This window comes from Mobula hypostoma, chromosome 7, assembly GCF_963921235.1.
Source record: "Mobula hypostoma chromosome 7, sMobHyp1.1, whole genome shotgun sequence".
In the NCBI taxonomy this organism is placed as follows: domain Eukaryota; kingdom Metazoa; phylum Chordata; class Chondrichthyes; order Myliobatiformes; family Myliobatidae; genus Mobula; species Mobula hypostoma.
In genome coordinates this window covers 83,113,598-83,134,569 of record NC_086103.1, presented here as the reverse complement: position 1 = coordinate 83,134,569, position 20,972 = coordinate 83,113,598, and the positions used below count along the sequence as shown (strand labels likewise).

The 20,972-nt window shown below is 41.5% G+C and overlaps 1 protein-coding gene and 1 long non-coding RNA gene across 3 annotated transcripts in view; one reads left to right on the top strand and one right to left on the bottom strand.

Annotated features, from left to right (window-relative positions):
* Positions 1-20,972, top strand: part of LOC134349413 (dedicator of cytokinesis protein 2-like) — a 732,270-nt gene that overhangs the window by 591,687 nt on the left and 119,611 nt on the right. The window contains exons 31-34 of the mRNA XM_063053680.1: positions 3,008-3,108; positions 10,025-10,083; positions 13,609-13,757; positions 19,756-19,841. Coding sequence (XP_062909750.1) covers positions 3,008-3,108; positions 10,025-10,083; positions 13,609-13,757; positions 19,756-19,841 — 395 coding nt within the window. The remainder of the gene's footprint in view (positions 1-3,007; positions 3,109-10,024; positions 10,084-13,608; positions 13,758-19,755; positions 19,842-20,972) is intronic.
* Positions 1-20,972, bottom strand: part of LOC134349415 (uncharacterized) — a 194,429-nt gene that overhangs the window by 63,275 nt on the left and 110,182 nt on the right. The gene's annotated exons all lie outside the window — the stretch shown is intronic.

Sequence of the window (20,972 nt, the reverse complement as noted above, 5' to 3'; positions counted from 1 at the left end):
GTGGTGAAAGAAACACTGATTTGAATTCAGGAATACATAAGGAGGAAGACAGGAGTAGGGTAATAACCCAATGTGGACAATGAGAATTAGTGTAGATCAGCAAAATGACTGGCATGGGAATGGTTGGTGGAAGAGATGTTATAAAACATAGAACATAGAATAGTACAGTGCATTACAGGCCCTTCGGCCCACAATGTTGTGCCGACTCTCAAACCCTGCCTCCCATATAACCCCCCACCTTAAATTCCTCCATATACCTGTCCAGTAGTCTCTTAAATTCCACTAGTGTATCTGCCTCCACCACTGACTCAGGCACCAACGCACCAACCACTCTCTGAGTAAAAAACCTTTCTCTAATATCCCCCTTGAACTTCCCACCCCTTACCTTAAAGCCATGTCCTCTTCTATTGAGCAGTGGTGCCCTGGGGAAGAGGCCCTGGCTATCCACTCTATCTATTCCTCTTAATATCTTGTATACCTCTATCATGTCTCCTCTCATCCTCCTTCTCTCCAAAGAGTAAATTCCTAGCTCCCTTAATCTCTGATCATAATGCATACTTCCTAAACCAGCATCCTGGTAAATCTCCTCTGTACTCTTTCCAATGCTTCCACATCCTTCCTATAGTGAGGCGACCAGAAATGGACACAGTACTCCAAGTGTGGCCTAACCAGAGTTTTATAGAGCTGCATCATTACATCGTGACTCTTAAACTCTATCCCTCGACTTATGAAAGCTAACACCCCATAAGCTTTCTTACCTACCCTATCTACCTGTGAGCCAACTTTCAGGGATCTGTGGACATGTACCCCCAGATCCCTCTGCTCCTCCACACTTCCAAGTATCCTGCCATTTACTTTGTACTCTGCCTTGGAGTTTGTCCTTCCAAAGTGTACCACCTCACACTTCTCCGGGTTGAACTCCATCTGCCACTTCTCAGTCCACTTCTGCATCCTATCAATGTCTCTCTGCAATCTTCGACAATCCTTTATACTATCTACAACACCATCAACCTTTGTGTCATCTGCAAACTTGCCAACCCACCCTTCTACCCCCACATCCAGGTCGTTAATAAAAATCACGAAAAGTAGAGGTCCCAGAACAGATCCTTGTGGGACACCACTAGTCACCAATCCTCCAATCTGAATGTACTCCCTCCACCACGACCCTCTGCCTTCTGCAGGCAAGCTAATTCTGAATCCACCTGGTCAAAATTCCCTGGATTCCATGCCTTCTGACTTTCTGAATAAGCCTACCATGTGGAACCTTGTCAAATGCCTTACTAAAATCCATATAGATCACATCCACTACACTACCCTCATCTATATGCCTGGTCACCTCCTGTTAGACATGATCTGCCCTTCACAAAGCCATGCTGACTGTCCCTGATCAGACCATGATTCTTTAAATGCTTATAGATCGTATCTCTAAGAATCTTTTCCAACAGCTTTCCCACCACAGATGTAAGGTTATAGTGCTGCACAATTCTGCATGTCTTTGACAGGGAGGTTAGCTGATATCTGGAGGTCTCATCACAAAAACCAGTAAAAGTCAAGTCAATTAAGCATTTCAGAACTGGGAGATATAATTGACAATTTATAATATTGAAGCTACAAGACACCTTAATGGCTAAAAAGAAAGCAACCATCATACAATCATTGATTGCCCAGTGATTACACGTTTTATTGGAGATTTGTCTAATTGAAGAGTATGTCGGACTGGAGGGGCTGAATTGCTTGTCCTTATTACCGTGCCCCTTCTTGCATTCTGACTACAAATCTTCAGATGTTCACAGTAACACTTTGTCACAACATTATAAAGGAATCATTCCAAGAATAGGTCAATATATAAAAATCTTGTATAAAACGTATAAAATAGAGACATTGGCACAATTAGGTTTGACAGAATCTTGCGTGCATTACACAAACGATTCTGTAGATGCCGGAAATTCAGAGCAACACACACTAAATGCTGGAGGAAGCAAGTCAGTCAGGCAACACCAGGAAATAAATAAACAGTCAATGTTTTGGTCAGAGACCCTTCATCAGGACTGGAAAGGACGGAGGAAGATGCCAAGAGATGTCCATCCTCTCTCACCTCATTTCAGGGCCCCAAACAGTCCATCCAGGTGAGGCAACATTTCACCTGAAAAATCTATTGACATCATCTACAGTATCCAGTGCTCCTGATGGATGAACTTCCTCTACATTGGTGAGACCCGACATAGATTAGGGAGCCACTTCGTCAAGCACGTCCGCTCTATCCACAAAACGTGTGATTTGCCGGTGGAAAGTGATTTTAATTCCTATCCTCATTCCTGTCTGATATGTTGTCCATGGCCTCCTCTACAGCCACGGTGAGGCCACTCTCAGGTTGGAGGAGCAACAGCTCACAGTCCATCCAGGTAGCCTCCAGCCTGATAGCATGAATATTAACTTCTCTAACTTCTGGTAATTCTTATCACACTTCCTCCTTCCCTCTCCTTCTATTCACCACTCAGGCCTCTTACCTCTTCTCCTCACCTGCCTATCACATCCTCCTGGTGACCTTGCTCCTTCCCTTTCCCTCTCCTATCTGATCCCTTCTCCTCCAGCCCTTTACCTTTTCCACCTATCACCTCCCAGCTTCTTACTTCATCCTCCTTTCCCCACCCAGCTGGTTTCACCTTTCACCTTTAGCTTGTCCTCCTTCCCCTCCTGCCACATTCTTATCCTGGCATCTTCCCCCTTCCTTTCCAGTCCTGACGAAGGGTCTCTGCCTGAAACGTCAACTGTTTATTCAATTCCATGGATGCTGCCTGACTTGCTGAGTTCCTTAAGAGTTTTGTGTGTATTGCTATATATAAAACATACTTTATTTTATTGTTTAAAAATGCTGTTTTTTCTCAATAACTGAAATGCCAGGCTAAGCTCTAACATTGAGGTGTTATTTAAGTAGCGAATGGGTTTTGAAATGTAATGACATTTTTATTCAATTTCTGTGTAACTTAAAATGATTTTTTTCCTGTAGCTGTGGAATAACTACTTTCTTCTGGCCGTGGTCTTCATTACCCAGGATTCACTGCAACTGGAACACTTTTCTCAGGCAAAATGCACCAAGATCTTGAACAAGTAAGTGCTGTACTCTAACAATATGTTAATCAATCCTGGATATGACACATTATGCATTTAAAACATACTCTATACAATAAGAAACCCAATTCCATCTGCTCATGTAGTCTGTAATTTACTAATTTATCCCTTTTAAAAAGTAGGCCGGTGTCCATTGATTAAACTTATTTTTCAGTATTTTTACTTGTTGATGGATAAATGCATTACCTTGTTGGTAGTGGATTATCATAATACTTAGTTGTCATATGCACAGGTATATTTGTGGTTAACAACATAACCTGTACAAAATTATACAAGGAAGAACACAACTAGAACAAAATAAAGTCCATTGTAGTGCAAAGTGCTTCTTCCCTTCCGCCATCAGAATTCTGAATGGACAATGAAACCACCCGTGAACATTACCTCACTATGCTGCTCTCTGTTCCAGTTAATTGGGCTTTCAGTTAGCTGTGGCAGCTGGTAATTTGGAACAACACTTTAAAAAAATTATTCGAGAGTAAATTGTCGGGATTCTATTTGATTATTTGAGATATCTTGTATTTTAATTGGAGCAGGAGACTTGCCGAATATGTTCTTATTAGTGTCAGCCGCACACACCTATGTGACTGTTAGACACTACACTGTGCTTAGAGTAAACAGTTTTTAAGTAGCATCAGGTATGTGTGTGTTTATGTTCAAAAAGCAGTGATTTTTGTTACTGATAGTTGGCGAGAAATAAGCAGTAAGACATTTCAGAATTGTTTTGCTGGCTACCGTTTCAAGCGTTCAGGCTTGGAGATACAAAAACGGCCGGGAGTGAAAATAAAATTATTTCACCCTTTCAACAAGTTAGGAACTATGAAGAATCATCTGAAGGCATCAACACTCATCTTGAATGCTATAATACTGTACAAAAGACTTAGGCTCAGATATGTATAGGTAGGGTGGCTAAGTCTTTTGCATAGTATTGTACTCGTCAACGTGGAGTGGTGAGTGAGTTTGTAAATCGGGCGGGACCAAAGGGTGTTGGGAATGGTGAAGGAAGAGCACTTCAGGGACAGTGTGGAACAGGTGGCAGAGAACAAGTGCAGGGGCAGGGTGTGGCGGATGTGCAGACACACCCAGCCTTGAGACACCAGGCAAGGGCATTTGATTCTGAGCAATTGGTTTATGTTTTATCTATACATCATTTGTGCACACTAATCATTGTTTATGAAGCTACAATTTCAATGGTCCTGCGAGAGACCAAAGCCAAGGACTCAGTACCAGATATTTGTTTCAGACATCTTGTGATCCTCATCTGACTGCCAGAGCTTCACCGAGGTTGGTGTTACCTTGCATGGATATCGGTGGGGCGGGGGGGGGGGGAATCATGGATTTCAAACACTGATGGACGGGTCACGAATAATGAACAGTTTATTTTCCTCAATGCACTGAATTTCAGACAAGGTTACAGTGTCTCATTGCGTCAAGAGAGGGAGCTGTTTTTTCCAGCACAGACCTCTAGGGTGGTGGAGTTTTCCAAAGTCTTCCACTGTTATGCTGCTTTGCAATGAGGAGTCAGTCATACAAAGATGGTTGTGGCTACACCTTGTCCACAATGGTGCACAATTCTCCCTTGCACTGTACATGTTGTTGATGTTCACAGCTCTGAGTCAGAAACTCTTTTATTTACTAGTTCCTACAACAGTGAAGTTCTTGCCATCACGTTGCTGGCTACTTTCTCAAGGGTGATTGAAGGATAGTATGTGGCCCAGCATCACTATAAGTCCTGATACAGAGAAAGCAGTAGTCTCAATAATGATTGCTAGGTTAACCAATACAATTGACTGTATTTTGTGTTAACTACCAGTAAGATCAAGAGATTAAGACATATGTCAGATATACGTATTTCTGAAGAATTAAGAATGCTTTGTCTTTCATTTTATGCATATAATACCCCTCATTATTTTTAACATCTTGATGCATTAAGGCTGATTTATACTTCTGCGTAGTAGCCTACGCAAGTGGCCTACACCGTTGTGAGCATTCATACTTGTGCATTGGTGTGTCTGCGTCGCTCTGCAATTCGCCACCAAAACGCTAGCTGACGGCGGGGTTTCTATACCACTGTGTTGAGTTTCTTCATGTTGAAACTCAACGCGAATAAACTCAAACTTCAAACAATGGCAACTGAAACTGAAGGAAGGTGAATTTTCTGTGCTTGTCCAGCCACTGAGAGACATGGATGAAGAAATGCATTTCAAATATTTTTGGATGTCAGCACATAGATTCGACGATTTGGTTCATCATCTCCAACCATTTATTTCACATCAGTGTACGCCCAGTATACTCAGAGACTGGCAATCACCATTCGAGTTTTAGCTTCAGGTGGAAGTCAACAGGCTGTAGCAGCTATCTACAAACTGGTGTCAAGCACACTGTCCTCCATAATTTCGGAGGCCTGTAAAGCTTTATGGAAAGCATTGCAGCCAGAGTTCCTTCCCTGCCCTTCAGTCGCCAATGGGAAGCTATTGCAGCGTAGGAGGAAATGCAATGCTACCAAGCGGACCAATCACAGTTGTTGCAGTCTGCGTCGCCGTGACGCTTAGTTACATTTTTGGGGAGGTGCGCGTCAGGCTACGGTGTAGGGCAGGGGTCCCCAACCTTTTTTGCACTGCGGACCGGTTTAATATTGACGCTATTTCTTGCGGACTGGCCTACCCGGGGGGGGGGGGGTAGGGTAGCCAACGGACAAGGGTAGCAGTAAAATACGTTGTGTTTACCCCGAGAAAGACTACCACGACCGTGAAGCCTTGCGCGGGCACCTGTGTGCATGTGTGTATGTGCCGATTTTTTTCTACAAATCGTTTTTGGCGATTCTGTTCGGGGGGGTGGTTAATCACAACTGGAATATAGGTGATAAGTGGCTAATAGGGGTTTCGTTTCTAAAAGGGGTTACCTAATGAATTTAATATTAAACACACAGCGCATATTTTCCTCGCATAAATATAGTGATAAGTTAATTATCAGGGGAGGACAGGGGAGCTTGAAGTAAGTGTTGAACGAACTTACAGTAGAAGTGGTAGAGGCAGCTTTGATATTATCATTTAAAGAAAAATATGGACAGGAAAGGAATGGAGGGTTATGGGCTGAGTGCAGGTCGGTGGGACTAGGTGAGAGTAGCGTTCGGCGTGGACTAGAAGGGCAGAGATGGCCTGTTTCCGTGCTGTAATTGTTATATGGTTATATAAGTCACCTATAAGTCAATAGCATCATAACATTTTAAGTAACGTTCGAATATTAAACACGCAGCACATATTTTCCCCGTATGAACATATAAAATCATTTCAACACACCAATATCGCTGAATCAGTGAGAGCCCTGGGCTTGTTTCCCTGCAACAAGACGGTCCTATCGAGGGGTGATGGGAGACAGCGATACTCGAAGGGGGTTCCTCATGTCCAGTCTATTCTGCAATTTAATTTTCATTGCATTCATTGCAGAGATATGTTGGAAATGAAAGCAACGTTTTCAAAGCTTTCGTGGCTATCTCAGGATATTTAGCCCTGTCTTTGATCCAGAATGCCAGCAGAGATGTTATGTCAAACATGCTTTTCAGCCCGCCGTCATTTGCAAGCTCGAAGAGTTGATCTTTTTCCCGCGCTGACATGGATGATGCGCGGGTAATGACCTCGCATGCTTTCAAGCTCAACAGTGGGCGTGACAGGGAATGAGGAAAGGTGCAGCTGACTCGTATTGTTTTCTCGCGGCCCGGTAGCACATGCTTTGCAGCCCGGTACCAGTCCGCAGCCCGGTGTTTGGGGACTGCTGGCATAGGGTACGTAGCTACGCCATACCTATGGCGTAGATTTGATGCAGAAGTATAAATTGGCCTTCATACTTGCCAAGAAAAGGCTGGTACTTAGCAATCCATCACTGATGATTGACAGAGTGTTATTCAACCTCTCTGTCCTCAGAAAGGACTAATTCAAATTGTTCACTGTCCTTGCTGCCTACAGTTAATTGTTGATAGAGGAATGCTTTTTCTAAACCACTAGTCCTAGGTCATATTTGTTTGAGTCCAAGTCGTTGCCATGGTGTACATCAACAGAGAATTAAGTACATTCTGCAGGTCCACAGAACTCAAGTAGTTCTACATGGCCTTCCTTTATTTCATTACATGGACAGAATATCGCCAAGGTTACTGCATCTCTGGCCTGACTCAAAGTTTATTAATGAGTGCTCCAAAGAAAAGGAAAGACTCGGTTTTATTCCTCAGATGTCATCACCTTAGGATGAAGTGAACTGCTTTAGTGTCAATTAAGTGCTTCACTTGAAATGGAATCACTTTAGTACGATATTAAAGTGGCAGGCAAAAAACAAGATCTCACAAATAGCTCTACGATGATAAGCAGATGATCTGCTCAACTGCTAATGACTGAGCAACATATATTGACCCTGACACCAGGGAAAACCAAAATAATACCACCTTGTAGAGCAAATATTTTGTCCAAGGACCCCAGCTCAAACATGCAGCATTCTCTCAAGCATATACTGGACCAGCTCATGAATTCTGTGTGGAACTTAACCTGTGAAATTGTGATGCTGAGGCAAAAGTATCACAGCTGACACAAGTCATGGTTTAAAACAGTAATTACAATCTGCTTTGGTAGCATCTTAAATCCACTCTTTAAAACTTCATCGATCAGAGTCATATGCCCATATTTTCCCTCTTCATGTTAAGTTTAAGAATGCAGATTCCTTGGGTAAGAGCATGAGATTGAGAGCACAAAGTTCAGACTAGGTATCACTTTTTCAAATGCTATGCATTACTGTGTCTCCCCAAAATAGTACCTACAGTATATGCTAGTGGTGCTAATTTATTCAGATCCCATATTAGGTTTTGAATTAACATATGCACCCTGGAACCATACATTATCTTCTGTTGATGACTCTAGTGCTTTCATATTAGAGTTTAATGCTTCAATGGGTCCTTCTCCTAATTTTGAATGGCTCAACACATGTTCAACAGCAGGGAGGATCTCCTTAGTAATGCTATTTAAAGCTATCATTTATGATTAGTTGTTTGTTCATTTCTTCTGGGTAAGTTATATTGTGTAATAAAAATTCAGGCAGCAATGCAGCTGTTTTTATTGACTTTGACACCATGGATAAACCCTTTCATGTTTTGTGTCAGCAATGGCATCTAGAGTATCTCTATAAGCTGAATCTTCACTCTCACTAACTTGAGCTGACCGGAGGTGCTTGGAAGAGGATATGCCAATACACATGGTGGGCTGTTGCGTGCTGAACTAACTGACCAGTGTGAGGCCCTTCATAGAGTAGTACCACATGAAAACATGCTGACCTAGATTGTCACTGTGGTTCCCATTAGTCTTGGAACCAGCCTTCCAATGAGGAGAAAGAGCACGATGAAGAACAGGAATCTGAAGGGTTCATACAAGAATTATAATGTCAATTCCAACCATATTTTAACATCCCCAACAGAATCAAAATCTGGTTTATTATCACTGGCATACAGTACAAACTGACATAGTAAAGTGCAAGAGATAATAAATTGCTATAATTTACAACATAAAACAAATAAATAGTACAAAAGAGGAAGAGTGAGGTAGTGTTCATGGGTTCAGCACTATTCAGAAACCTAATGGCAGAGGGAAGAAGTTGTTCCTAAAACACTGGGAGTGGGTCTTCAGGCTCCTGTATTTCCTCCCTTGTTGGTAGTAATGAGAAAAGGGCATATCACAGATGGTGAGGGACTTTCTTACACCTAACGTGCTTTCTGTTATTAATCGTCACAGCAACTGTTGAGGCACAATAAGAAGTAAAATCTATTACAGAATGAACATTTCATGATAAATTTATAAATGGCATCCATAACATGTTCAATATGATAATCAGCCCTCTTCATTGTCTGGGTGAGAAACTTAAGTGGAATTCTGAGGTGTAGGTTTTCCACAGAGAGGCTGGTGGTTATCTGGCATGAGCTGCCAGAGAAGGGCAAGGCAGACACATCTACAATATTTAAAAGGCATTTTGGATAGGTGCTTCAATAGGAAGGACATAGATATGAAGCTAAATGTAAGGAAATGAAATGAGTGCAACATGAAAGAGGTGGCTAGGAAGCCTGTTCCTATGCTGTATGTCTGCATGATTCTATGATTCACAGCATTTTAAGAAGCACCTGGATGAACATTTGGCTCACCAATACATAGAATACTACAGATCAAGAACTGGTAAATATCGCTAGGTAATTAATGGTCGACAGGGACATGACCAAAGGACCATGTGGTATGGCTCAATGACTTTTAGTTAGTGGAGTATCGTGATTTTCATCCCTATTTCAAAAGCTGTTGAGCTCACCCTTCAAATCTCATCAGCTCTCCTTACTTGGATTATCTCCTCTGCCTCACAATTTCTGTCTTTTGACAGGGCAAAAAAGATTGAGAGCCTCCTCTTGCTGAGAGGGAGACAAGCATGGGTGAGAAAGATATGAAAGTAGGAGCAGAAGTAGTAACATTAGACTTGCTTCTCCATAGCTTATCTTCTAACTCAACTCCACTTTCCTCCTCTGACTCAGCTCAGAACTTCATCAGTCTCAGCTAGAACACACTCAGCATTGATTAGCCCTCTGGAATAAGAAAATCTAAGGACAAGCACCTTCTGAGTGAAGAAACTTGCATTTCTTTCAGTTCTAAATGGATAACCTTTCATCTTTAGACTGAGTAGACATTTTTCCAATTGTCTTGTAAAAAGGTTATTGGTTTATAAATCAGCACTGCAGGGTAACTATCTGGCTTGATCCCATGTGTTGTTCTGCAGTGTTTCCTACTAAAGTTTGGACAAGTGAGTGATTATGTGGGTGGAATATATTTGCTTACAAGTTTTGGCTGTTATACAATTTTTTAAAAATTAAAATGCTCTTTTTTTTCAGGTATGGGGACATGAGGCGACAGATTGGGTTTGACATTCGTGACATGTGGTACAAGCTTGGTGAGTGAAAGATTATAGCCCAGAAATTCTGCTTGATAAATAACAATTGTAGAGCAAAATCAAGGACTCGTTACAAGATGCACAATTATCTGTGACTTTCCACTGTGCGACAGATGTGCTGATGCATGCAGATACATGTATTAGCATCATGACTTGCAAAGTCTGCCTCAAAAAGACTTTCATGACCTATAACATAGAAAATAGGTGCAGGAGTAGGCCATTCGGCCCTTTGAGCCTGCACTGCCATTTATTATGATCATGGCTGATCATCCAACTCAGAACCCCGCCCCAGCCTTCCCTCCATACCCCCTGACCCCTGTAGCCACAAGGGCCATATCTAACTCCCTCTTAAACATAGCCAAGGAACTGGCCTCAACAGTTTGCTGTGGCAGAGAATTCCACAGATTCACCACTCTCTGTGTGAAGAAGTTTTTCCTAATCTCGGTCCTAAAAGGCTTCCCCTCTATCCTCAAACTGTGACCCCTCGTTCTGGACTTCCCCAACATCGGGAACAATCTTCCTGCATCTAGCCTGTCCAATCCCTTTAGGATCTTATAAGTTTCAATCAGATCCCCCCTCAATCTTCTAAATTCCAACGAGTACAAGCCCAGTTCATCCAGTCTTTCTTCATATGAAAGTCCTGCCATCCCAGGAATCAATCTGGTGAACCTTCTTTGTACTCCCTCTATGGCAAAGATGTCTTTCCTCAGATTAGGGGACCAAAACTGCACACAATACTCCAGGTGTGGTCTCACCAAGGCCTTGTACAACTGCAGTAGTACCTCCCTGCTCCTGTACTCGAATCCTCTCGCTATAAATGCCAGCATACCATTCGCCTTTTTCACCGCCTGCTGTACTTGCATGCCCACTTTCAATGACTGGTGTATAATGACACCCAGGTCTCGTTGCACCTCCCCTTTTCCTAATCGGCCACCATTCAGATAATAATCTGTTTTCCTATTTTTGCCACCAAAGTGGATAACTTCACATTTATCCACATTAAATTGCATCTGCCATGAGTATGCCCACTCACCCAACCTATCCAAGTCACCCTGCATCCACTTAGCATCCTCCTCACTGCTAACACTGCCGCCAAGCTTCGTGTCATCCGCAAACTTGGAGATGCTGCATTTAATTCCCTCATCCAAGTCATTAATATATATTGTAAACAACTGGGGTCCCAGCACTGAGCCTTGCGGTACCCCACTAGTCACCGCCTGCCATTCTGAAAAGGTCCCGTTTATTCCCACTCTTTGCTTCCTGTCTGCTAACCAATTCTCCACCCACACCAATACCTTACCCCCAATACCATGTGCTTTAAGTTTGCACACTAATCTCCTGTGTGGGACCTTGTCAAAAGCCTTTTGAAAATCCAAATATACCACATCCACTGGTTCTCCCCTATCCACTCTACTAGTTACATCCTCAAAAAATTCTATGAGATTCGTCAGACATGATTTTCCTTTCACAAATACATGCTGACTTTGTCCGATCATTTCTCCGCTTTCCAAATGTGCTGTTATCACATCCTTGATAACTGACTCCAGCAGTTTCCCCACCACCGACGTTAAGCTAACCGGTCTATAATTCCCCGGTTTCTCTCTCCCTCCTTTTTTAAAAATTGGGGTTACATTAACCATACACACAAAGCCTGGGATGGTCTTGTCCAGCAGTGTTCATGGTCTATATAAGGCCTATTTTTGTCTTTGTTTAAAATGACCTGCATGAGAATGATCGGAAGGGGCATTCAGTCCAGCACTGGAGAATTCTTTGACTCTTATTTACATATTAACGTACTTCACCCTGGTGATGGTGCTCCCTTCATCAATTCCCCCACCCCACCCATTACCCTAACCTTCTCTGAATGTGATGTCAATGTTCATTGTAAAAGTTTGCTTTCATTTTGAGCCTGACCATTACACTCAGCAGTATCTCCCATTGATCTGATCCAACTCTCAATGTTCTTATTCTAACCCAATTAATTGGCATCCTGATCCATCCCAGCACTTTGATGCAAACTCTTTTCTTCTGTACTTTCCAGAAGCCTGATTTGTGGGAGGTCTGATGTACAACACATGGTAATGTGGGTTTCTCCTGCTTATAGAAACAGGCAATGTCAGAACCATGAAAGAATATTCATTGGCCTGCAGTGCACTGATGGATTAATAGATCTTTCCAAGTGGGAAGCCCTATGTCTTTTCATTGAGAATTCATCATTTATGCAAATCAGCTGGAGGACCTATCACAGGAATGCTCTGTCCAATGTAACTCTGAATTTGTGTTATCGATTCAGGTCAACTGCTTCTGTCACATAATTTTCTGATCCAGGACATTGATGGACCTGAGATATTAGACGTGGCCTGACTAGCATCATCACCATCGTTATGTGCTGTATCATATGGTGTAGGTGATCATGGCCTCATGATTGTTCTTGGCAAACTTTTCTACAGAAGTGGTTTGCCATTGCTTTCTTCTGGGCAGTGTCTTTACAAGATGGGTGCCCCAGCCATTATCAATACTCTTCAGAAATAGTCTGCCTGGCATCAGTAGTCGAATACCAGGACTTGTGACATGCACCAGCTATTCATAAAACCATCCATTACCTGTTCCCATGACTTCCCTAATTGGGGGGTTAAGCAGGGCTGTACTTTGCTCAAAGGTGAGCTTCAGGCTAATGGAGGGAAGGAGTGACTTATACCTCCTTTAGTAGAGACGTATTTCCACCCTGCCACCCAGGGAAGGAGTAGAAGCTCAATCAGAATTATTATCCTTGAATCCTTTGGTCTAAGCCAGGCCAATGCCCACTCCAGCTGCTAGCTATTCATCTTTCAGGAAAATATTCTTCAGTGGGAGTGAGGAAGACAGGGTGTGAGTTTTCTGCAGTCTCTCTACACTCATGGTGGTCCTCTGAAACCAATCATACTCGATGTTTTGTGTCCAAGGGCACCCAGACATTGTTCAATAGCACCCAGGGTCTGAGACTTCAGTTAAGGGGGGAAGAAAGTTAGAGGCAAATACAGCAACCAGGTTCTGATCTGGTATTTGGTTTATTATTGTCACATATATTGTGATACAGTCAAAAGCTTTGGTTTGTATGACATCCAGACAGATCATTAAGTACATCGAAGTTGTACAAAAAATAGAAACAAAATACTGAGGGTAGTGTTAGATTTACAAGGGAAGTACCGTGCAAGTGAGCAGATAAAGTGCAAGGGCAACGACAAGGTAGATTGAGAGATCATGAGTTCAGCGTTTACGTAAAAGAAGTCCATTCAAGGGTGTAAATGCATTATAGATTAAAGATGAGAAAATCGCTACTAATACTCAGCAGTTCAGGCTGATTTTTTTTTTCTCTCCAGGGATGCTACTTGGCCTCTTAAGTGCTTCTAGTGTTTGTTGTGTTTTTTTATCTCAGATTTCCAGCATCTGCAGGTTTTTTTCCCTCCTTCAGGTTGGGTTTGCTATAAGGGGTATTTTCGGGCATCCACTTCACTAATGAGTCCTCATTTACATTTTAAATGACAGCACAGAACAAAATCCACTTCATCCCGGAGATGGTCGGCCCAATTCTCGAAATGACGTTGATTCCGGAGGTTGAACTTCGCAAGGCCACAATCCCGATCTTCTTTGACATGATGCTGTGCGAGTACTCTGTGTTTAATAACTTCAGGAAGGTATGCAGGAGAAGATGAACATTGATGCACAAACCTTCACAAGGCAAAGTCCAGAGTGATTTATGATGCACAAGATAGTTAAAGACATAAGAACCTCTGTCTGCTAAGCAGAATCTTTAGGTGGGAGGCAGGATGAGAGGTGGGGGAAATAGAGGGAGCAATGTTGTGTAATGCTTAGCCATTATAATTGCACCATAAGGATGTCTATCAACAATTAGAATTGGACAAGCACAATATAGCTGGTGCTAGCCGACACAAAAATTAGTGACGGATGATATGCATTCTATTAAATGATAGCAAGAAGGTGCACAATTGCTACTCTGAAAACATGCCGCAGAGTAATATCAATTCATTATCCCTTATCTCCGAGATACATTTCATTGCAATCGATGAATAGAATTCTGAATGTAGAATGCAATGTACTAATGTGATTATCTTACCTAAAGGAAGTGAATTGTTATTTTTTAATTTATTTATGCAATGAATGTGGTCGGTGCTGCTATTTATTGTCCAACATTAACTGCTCCTGAATTATGGAGTCATTTATAAATCTGGTTTGAAGTCACATATACAATGTTTGCAATGAAACATCGAATGATACTTTAAAGATATTGAAACCACCTATTAGGTGCAGGAAACTCTCGCTTTGTGCTATTGTGAATAACACAAGGCAAAACAATAGATGAACATTTATGTTTATTGGCCCATATTGAAACTTTCAGGATGAGATCCAGGGAAGGTATTAATCAGTCATCCTGGCACTTGACGTTTAAAGACACAGTATTTGCTCTATGAATCAATACTTGCGGTGTTTGTATATCCAGGAAGCTACCTCTCAACACTGTAAAAATTATATAAAAACTATATTTTGAATATCTGGGGTATTGTGCTCAGAGCCCTGTGGACGATCCGTAAGTGTTTGAGTTGGTATCTTGGTAGCTGAGATATGCTTCAATTATATTTACAACATAGGACAGCGAATTTGCTATCCCAGTGGACATTAGTTAGCTAACAATGCAATAGCTTTATCATTGCTTTTACTAAGTAATGGGTCCACACCTGACTGAGTCTTGGAACAGACTGAATTGAAATAAGACAACCTTGTCACCCTGGTGCTTTCCTCAATTTTTTCTCAATGAACTTCCCCTCCAAGCCTCCTGCTGGTGGGGAGCAACTCTACAGGATTAGTGGGAGCCTGTTTAACCTACTTAGCAAAGGACAGTCAGTGAGGCACACACTATTCCAAGCCATGTCAGAGGAAGAGATTACCAGTCAGATGAAGAGAAAGGTTCAGGAATGTGTTCAAAGCTTCAAAGATGTGGAAAATACCAAAAGAGCTGGGAATCCCTAGCTATCAGCCACTCAAAAGTGGAGGGAGAGCACTTGGTTTAGTGTTGAGAACCTTGAGTCCAGTCTGTGTGAGCAGACAGAAACCATGTGTGCCAACAGAAGGACTGCATCACTTCATATGCTGCCAACTCTCCTGTCTCATTACTCACCTCTTGATCCATTTGTAGAAAGGTTGTGTGATTCCCACATTCACCTCAACAGCCATCTCAGAACCCAGAAAACCAGAGGGTAAGCGAGGGACCACTTAAGAAGAACAATACAAAAGAACACATGCGTATTCAGAAATTCAGCACAAGGTCATCTTCGGTTTGTTCACTGAGGCACATGAGAGAATTGGGCTTACACACATCTTCAAACAAAGGACCTGTACCAGTTTCCTCACTGTTTCAACCTGACCTCCAACAAAAAAGGGTCTACAAGGAGTTCTTAGAGAATAGAAACTGCTTCCTTAATCTCAGGAGCTACCTCTTAATGAAGGTGGATATTGGTGAAGAAAATTATCATCACTTTCATTACTCCAGCATGGATTTTGGCTCCCTGAAGAAATGATTAAGACCTCAAATGCAGTACACAGCTCAAGGTCTATCCATCATTAGTGATCCTCTTCATCCTGTGCTCTTCTGAGATATTGGCCTTGAGCAAAAGGCGCTTCAAAGCCTGAAAGAGATGCCATCAGCAGGATTTCCATAAATTCCTGCTAATAATATAGCCAGAAAAATGAAACTACATCAGTATGCTCTCCTAGGCCACATAGGTCCCAGTTACAAATAGTACAAAATAATGGGCAAAGCATGTTACTTTCAATCCTTATATCATACTCTACATCAAAATTTTCTTGAAAATATCACTGACTGCTGGGAATCTCTGGCCCGTGTGGATGAAAATAGGGTATTTACAATGGAATTAGAACCTTGAGTCTATTTCCCAGTTTCGGTGGCAGAAGGCAACCATGGCGGACAAGGGAAGTTAAGGACTGCATAAAAGCCAGTGAGTGTCAGGAAGCAGGAGTGAATCCCATTGCTATTACAAAAGGAAAAAGTGTTAGACAAACTGAAATGTCTTCAGGTGTATAAGTCACCTGGGCCAGATGGACTATATCCTAGAGTCCTGAAAGATGTTATTGAAGAGATAATTTTCCAAGAATCACATGATTCTCGCATGATCCCAGACGACTGAAAAATTGCAAATGTCACTCCACTCTTTAAGAAGGGAGGAGGACTAAAGTGAGGAAATTATAAGCCAGTTAGCCTAACCTCAGTCGTTGGGAAAGTGTTGGAGTCCTATTAAGGACGAGGTTTCGGGGTACTTGGAGGCTAATGATAAAATAAGTCAAAGTCAGCATGGTTTCTGTAAAGGGAAATCTTGCATGACAAATCTTTTGGAATTCTTCGAGGAAGTAATAAGCAAGGTGGACAAAGGAGAGTCAATGAATGTCATTTACTTAGATTTTCAGAAGGCATTTGATAAGGTGCCTCACATGAAGCTGCTTAACAAAGTAAAATCCTATGCTGTTACAGGAAAGATACTGGCATGGATTGAGGAATGGCTGACAGGCAGGAGACAGTGAGTGGGAATAAAGGGGCCTTTTTTATGGTTGGCTGGCAGTGACAAGTGGTGTTCTTCAGGGGTCAGTATTGGGACCACTGCTTTTTACATTGTTTGTCAATGACTTAGATAATAGAATTGATGGCTTTGTGGCCAAGTTTGCAGATGATACGAAGATAGGTGGAGGGGTAGGTAGTAGTGAGGAAGCAATGGCATTGCAGAAGGACTTAGACAAATTGGATAAATGGGCAAAAAAGTGGCAGATGAAATATAGTGTTGGGAAATATATGATAATGCATTTTGGTAAAAGGAACAATAGTGCAGGCTCTTATCTAAACGGGAAGAAAATTCAGACATCAGAGGTGCAAAGGTACTTAGGAGTCCTCATGCAAGACTCCCAGAAGTTTAATTTACAGGTTGAGTCCATGGTAAAGAAAGTAAATGTAATGTTGGCATTTATTTCAAGGGAAATAGAATATAAAAGCAAGGAGATAATGCTGAGGCTTCATAAGACACTATTCAGGCCACACGGAGTACTGTCAACAGTTTTGGGCCCCATATCTCAGAAAGGATGTGGTGTCATTGGAGAGAGTTCAGAGGAGGTTCATGAGGATGATTACGGGAATGAAGGGGGTGACATATGAAGTGTGCTTGGCATCATTGGGCCTGTACTCACTGGAATTTAGAAGAAAGCATGGGGATCCCATTTAAACCTACTGAATATTGAAAGGACTAGATAGGGTGGATGTGGAGAGGATGTTTCTTCTGGTGGAGGTATCAAGAACTAGAGAACACAGCCTTAAAATTGAGGGGTGACATTTTGGAGCAGATATAAGGAGGAATTCTTTTAGCCAAAGAGTGTTGAATCTGTGGAATGCTCTGCAACAAACTATGGTGGAGGCCAGGTCTGTTCGTATATTTAAAGCAGAAGTTGATAGATTCCTGATTGGTCAGGACATCAAGGGATATAGTGAGAGGGCAGGTTTATGGGGTTGAATGGGATCCAGGATCAGCCATGGTGGAGCAAAGTCGATGGGTTGAATGGCCTAATTTTCATTCTATGTCTCATGGTCTAAAGGTGTTCACCACTTTGCGGACTACCTCTCCTCCCCACAAGGCACCTCATGTTCCAGCTGTGGCAGAGTCTGCAGATCCCACCCTGGGTCCAGTTAGTAATCACTTGCACACAATCAGTGACCTGAAAAGCCTAAAATGTCCAGAACTGGATTAAATGTGATCCTGACAGATGAACAAAGGCTCACAACCAATGAAGAATATGTTAAGGCTGATACCTCAATCTCACAACCAAGAGGGACAAAGTAGCAAGTTGATGGAAACAACCCTACCTGCACACTTCATCCAATTCAAAGTTGTAGACTACATTGACTTGAAAAGTATGTTGCCATTCCTTCTTTGTCACTGAATCTAGATTGGGGGATTAACTGCAAAGGAGCAGTACACTTTTAATGGCAGGGACCTTAACAGCACTGATGTACAGAGGGACCTTGGGGTCCAAGTCAGTAGCTGCCTGAAAGTGGTTGCACGTTGATAGGATGTTAAAGAGGATGTGTGCAAGCTTACCTTTAATAGCTGAGGCTCTGTGATGAAGAATCAAGTTATGTGGCAGCCTCATAAAATTCTGGTTAGGCTGCTTCTGAAGTATTCATTTATTTCTGGTTGCTCCATTATAGGAAGGATGTGGAGGCTTTGGAGATTGTGCAGAAGAAATTTACCAGGATGTTGCCTGGATTAGCGGATTATTTTCTCTGGAGTGACAGAGACTGAGGAGAGATCTGATTGAATTTTTAAAAATTACTTTTATTTGTTTGATTGTTTATTTGTTTATTTAGATTGTTTAGATTGTTTATTTATTTATTCCGGCACAAAAACCCACACTGCTCAGCTACCCACTTATTTCATCCTAGCTTAATCACAGGACAATTTAAAATGACCAATTAACCTACGAAGTGGTACATCTTTGGATTGTGGGAGGAAACTGGAGCAACCAGGGAAACACACATGATCACAGGGAAAACATACAAATTCCTTACAGATGGCATTGGAACTGAGTTCCAAACTCCCATGTCCTGAGCTGTAACAGCATCATGCTAATGATTACACTACCATGGCACCACATGGAAGACATAGATAGAGTTGACAGTCAGTAACATTTTTTTTCCCTAGGGTTGAAGTGTCTACTAATAGAATTAATTGTGGCAACAAGGATTATTTTAATTGGGAATCATTAGCTGAATTAGTTCTACACAACATCATGGACTGAATGTCCTGCTCTTGCACTGTATTGTTGTAGTTTCTATGTAATTCCTGGAATAGCAGGTGAAGATTTTCAGCTACAATTCAAAAAGATGACTTGCCGTTACCTGCTCTGGGACATTTTGATATGGGAAATTAATGCTGGTCTTGCCAACAATGAGCACACCCCAAAAAAGCCAAGCCACTGTAAATCCAGCATCTGGATATCACAGGATATCACTCTGGAATTAATTGGAAATCAGAAGAACCTGTGATGGACCCGGAAGGACACAAAGGATGATATTGATTTGATGCACATATGGTCTTTCTTATCTGTTGCGTTATTGTGTACTGTATTTAATGTGTCATTAAAACTTGAGTATATATTATTCAATTAAGCATTCTTGTTTGTTTAAATAATTCATGGAGGATTATGTTACGCTACCACATGATACGTGCATGCCTCGCTTAAGCATAAAGTTAGATTCGCATTGCAGACTCCTGTGTCTTCCCGTGAATTAGTTTAATGTTCGAAGCTACAAAACGTAACATGTGTTTTCCACACTTAAGAGTTTTCTTCCAATCAATATGATAGAAACATAAGCACTGCTTGATAAAGCTCTCTCAGAGAGGTAGCAAGAGTCCAGAAATACTGTAGAAATATGGGGAACATTGTACTAGAGACCAATAGAATATAATGCAAGTTAATGAGAAATATTTTTGTACCATTTAAATATTTTTTTCTGGTCAGAATGAATCCCTTTCAAAAACTTGTTTTCCCAGATACTGTTCTTCTGCTTTAGTCTTTGTTATATTGCATATTCCAAGTAACTAATGATATTTTTAACAGTTTGAAGATGAGATCATCTTGAAATTGGATCATGCAGTGGAAGGTGGATGTGGTGATGAACAATACATGCAGCTCTTCCAGACAATGTAAGATTTAGTTCACTTAGAAATTTGAAGGCACAGAGAAAGAGAGACACAGAGACATGCATCGAGCTAAACAACATGGGGTTGAGACATTTTGGCAAGAAATAAAACAAAACTAGGCAGCCAGTATTTTTTGTAGAAAATTAGTAGGAAAGGGGATAGGGAGGGAGGCACCAAAAAAAAAACAGAGAACAAGGCAGGATTTTGGAAAGCTTTCAAAGAGAGTATCAGGGGTTAAGAATGAACTGATGATGGAGTGAACACAATAGTCTGTGAAGAAGGCTTCAGTTGAACTTGTGGGAAAAGCTACTGAGGTTGCTATTGAATAAAATGCAGTTGAAGGAGAGGATTAAGAATTCACAACTGAATGCATATAAATAAACTGGATCTATTCTAACTTACTCATTTTTGAATGTAACCTACCTCCTGACCTTTGATGTTTTCCCCTCACCATTTCCAAGCTCCTGTATCTATTTCCCAAAGTTCCCATCGACTGAATTCCTATCTTCCATACAGCCATCTCCAATCCACCATCCCACCTTGCTGACTTATCATCTTCCAATCTCTGATCCATGTATCTGGGGCACAGTGATGCAAATTCCTTGTTAGAGCTCTGAATGATGACAGAGCCTTCTCATGTTATTAATCTTATTACAACTATCAAAAAGATAATAAACAGAAACAAAAACATGATTTATCCAAATCAATGTCCTCATGTTCTGGAGGTTCCAGGTCGATCTATAAATTCTAGCAATTTTAATTACCAAAGAGGGAGCTATTCAAAGATTCTGAAGTTGTAAAATGATCTGAAGCTGTGATAATGGGTTAAGCATTATGGTTCAGGGGCTGATGTTGCTGAGCTTCACGTTTTAGGATCAACATTTCCTTCATGCTCTGCTTCTTCAACTTTGGATTTGCCCCATTTTAATGCTGGACTAGACTGTAAAACTTAACCAGCTAATGCTTTGTTTCATTGATTGTCCTCAAAATAAGCCGAGTGTTAGGAATGATAGTCATAGCCAGTTGTTTGCAGTGGAGATTATTGGCTTATTTTGACTTTACTGACCCCTTTGCAAACATTCTCAAAAGTTCAAGTTTCAACCAACAGCCAGAGAGCCAAATATTTGTTTGTAC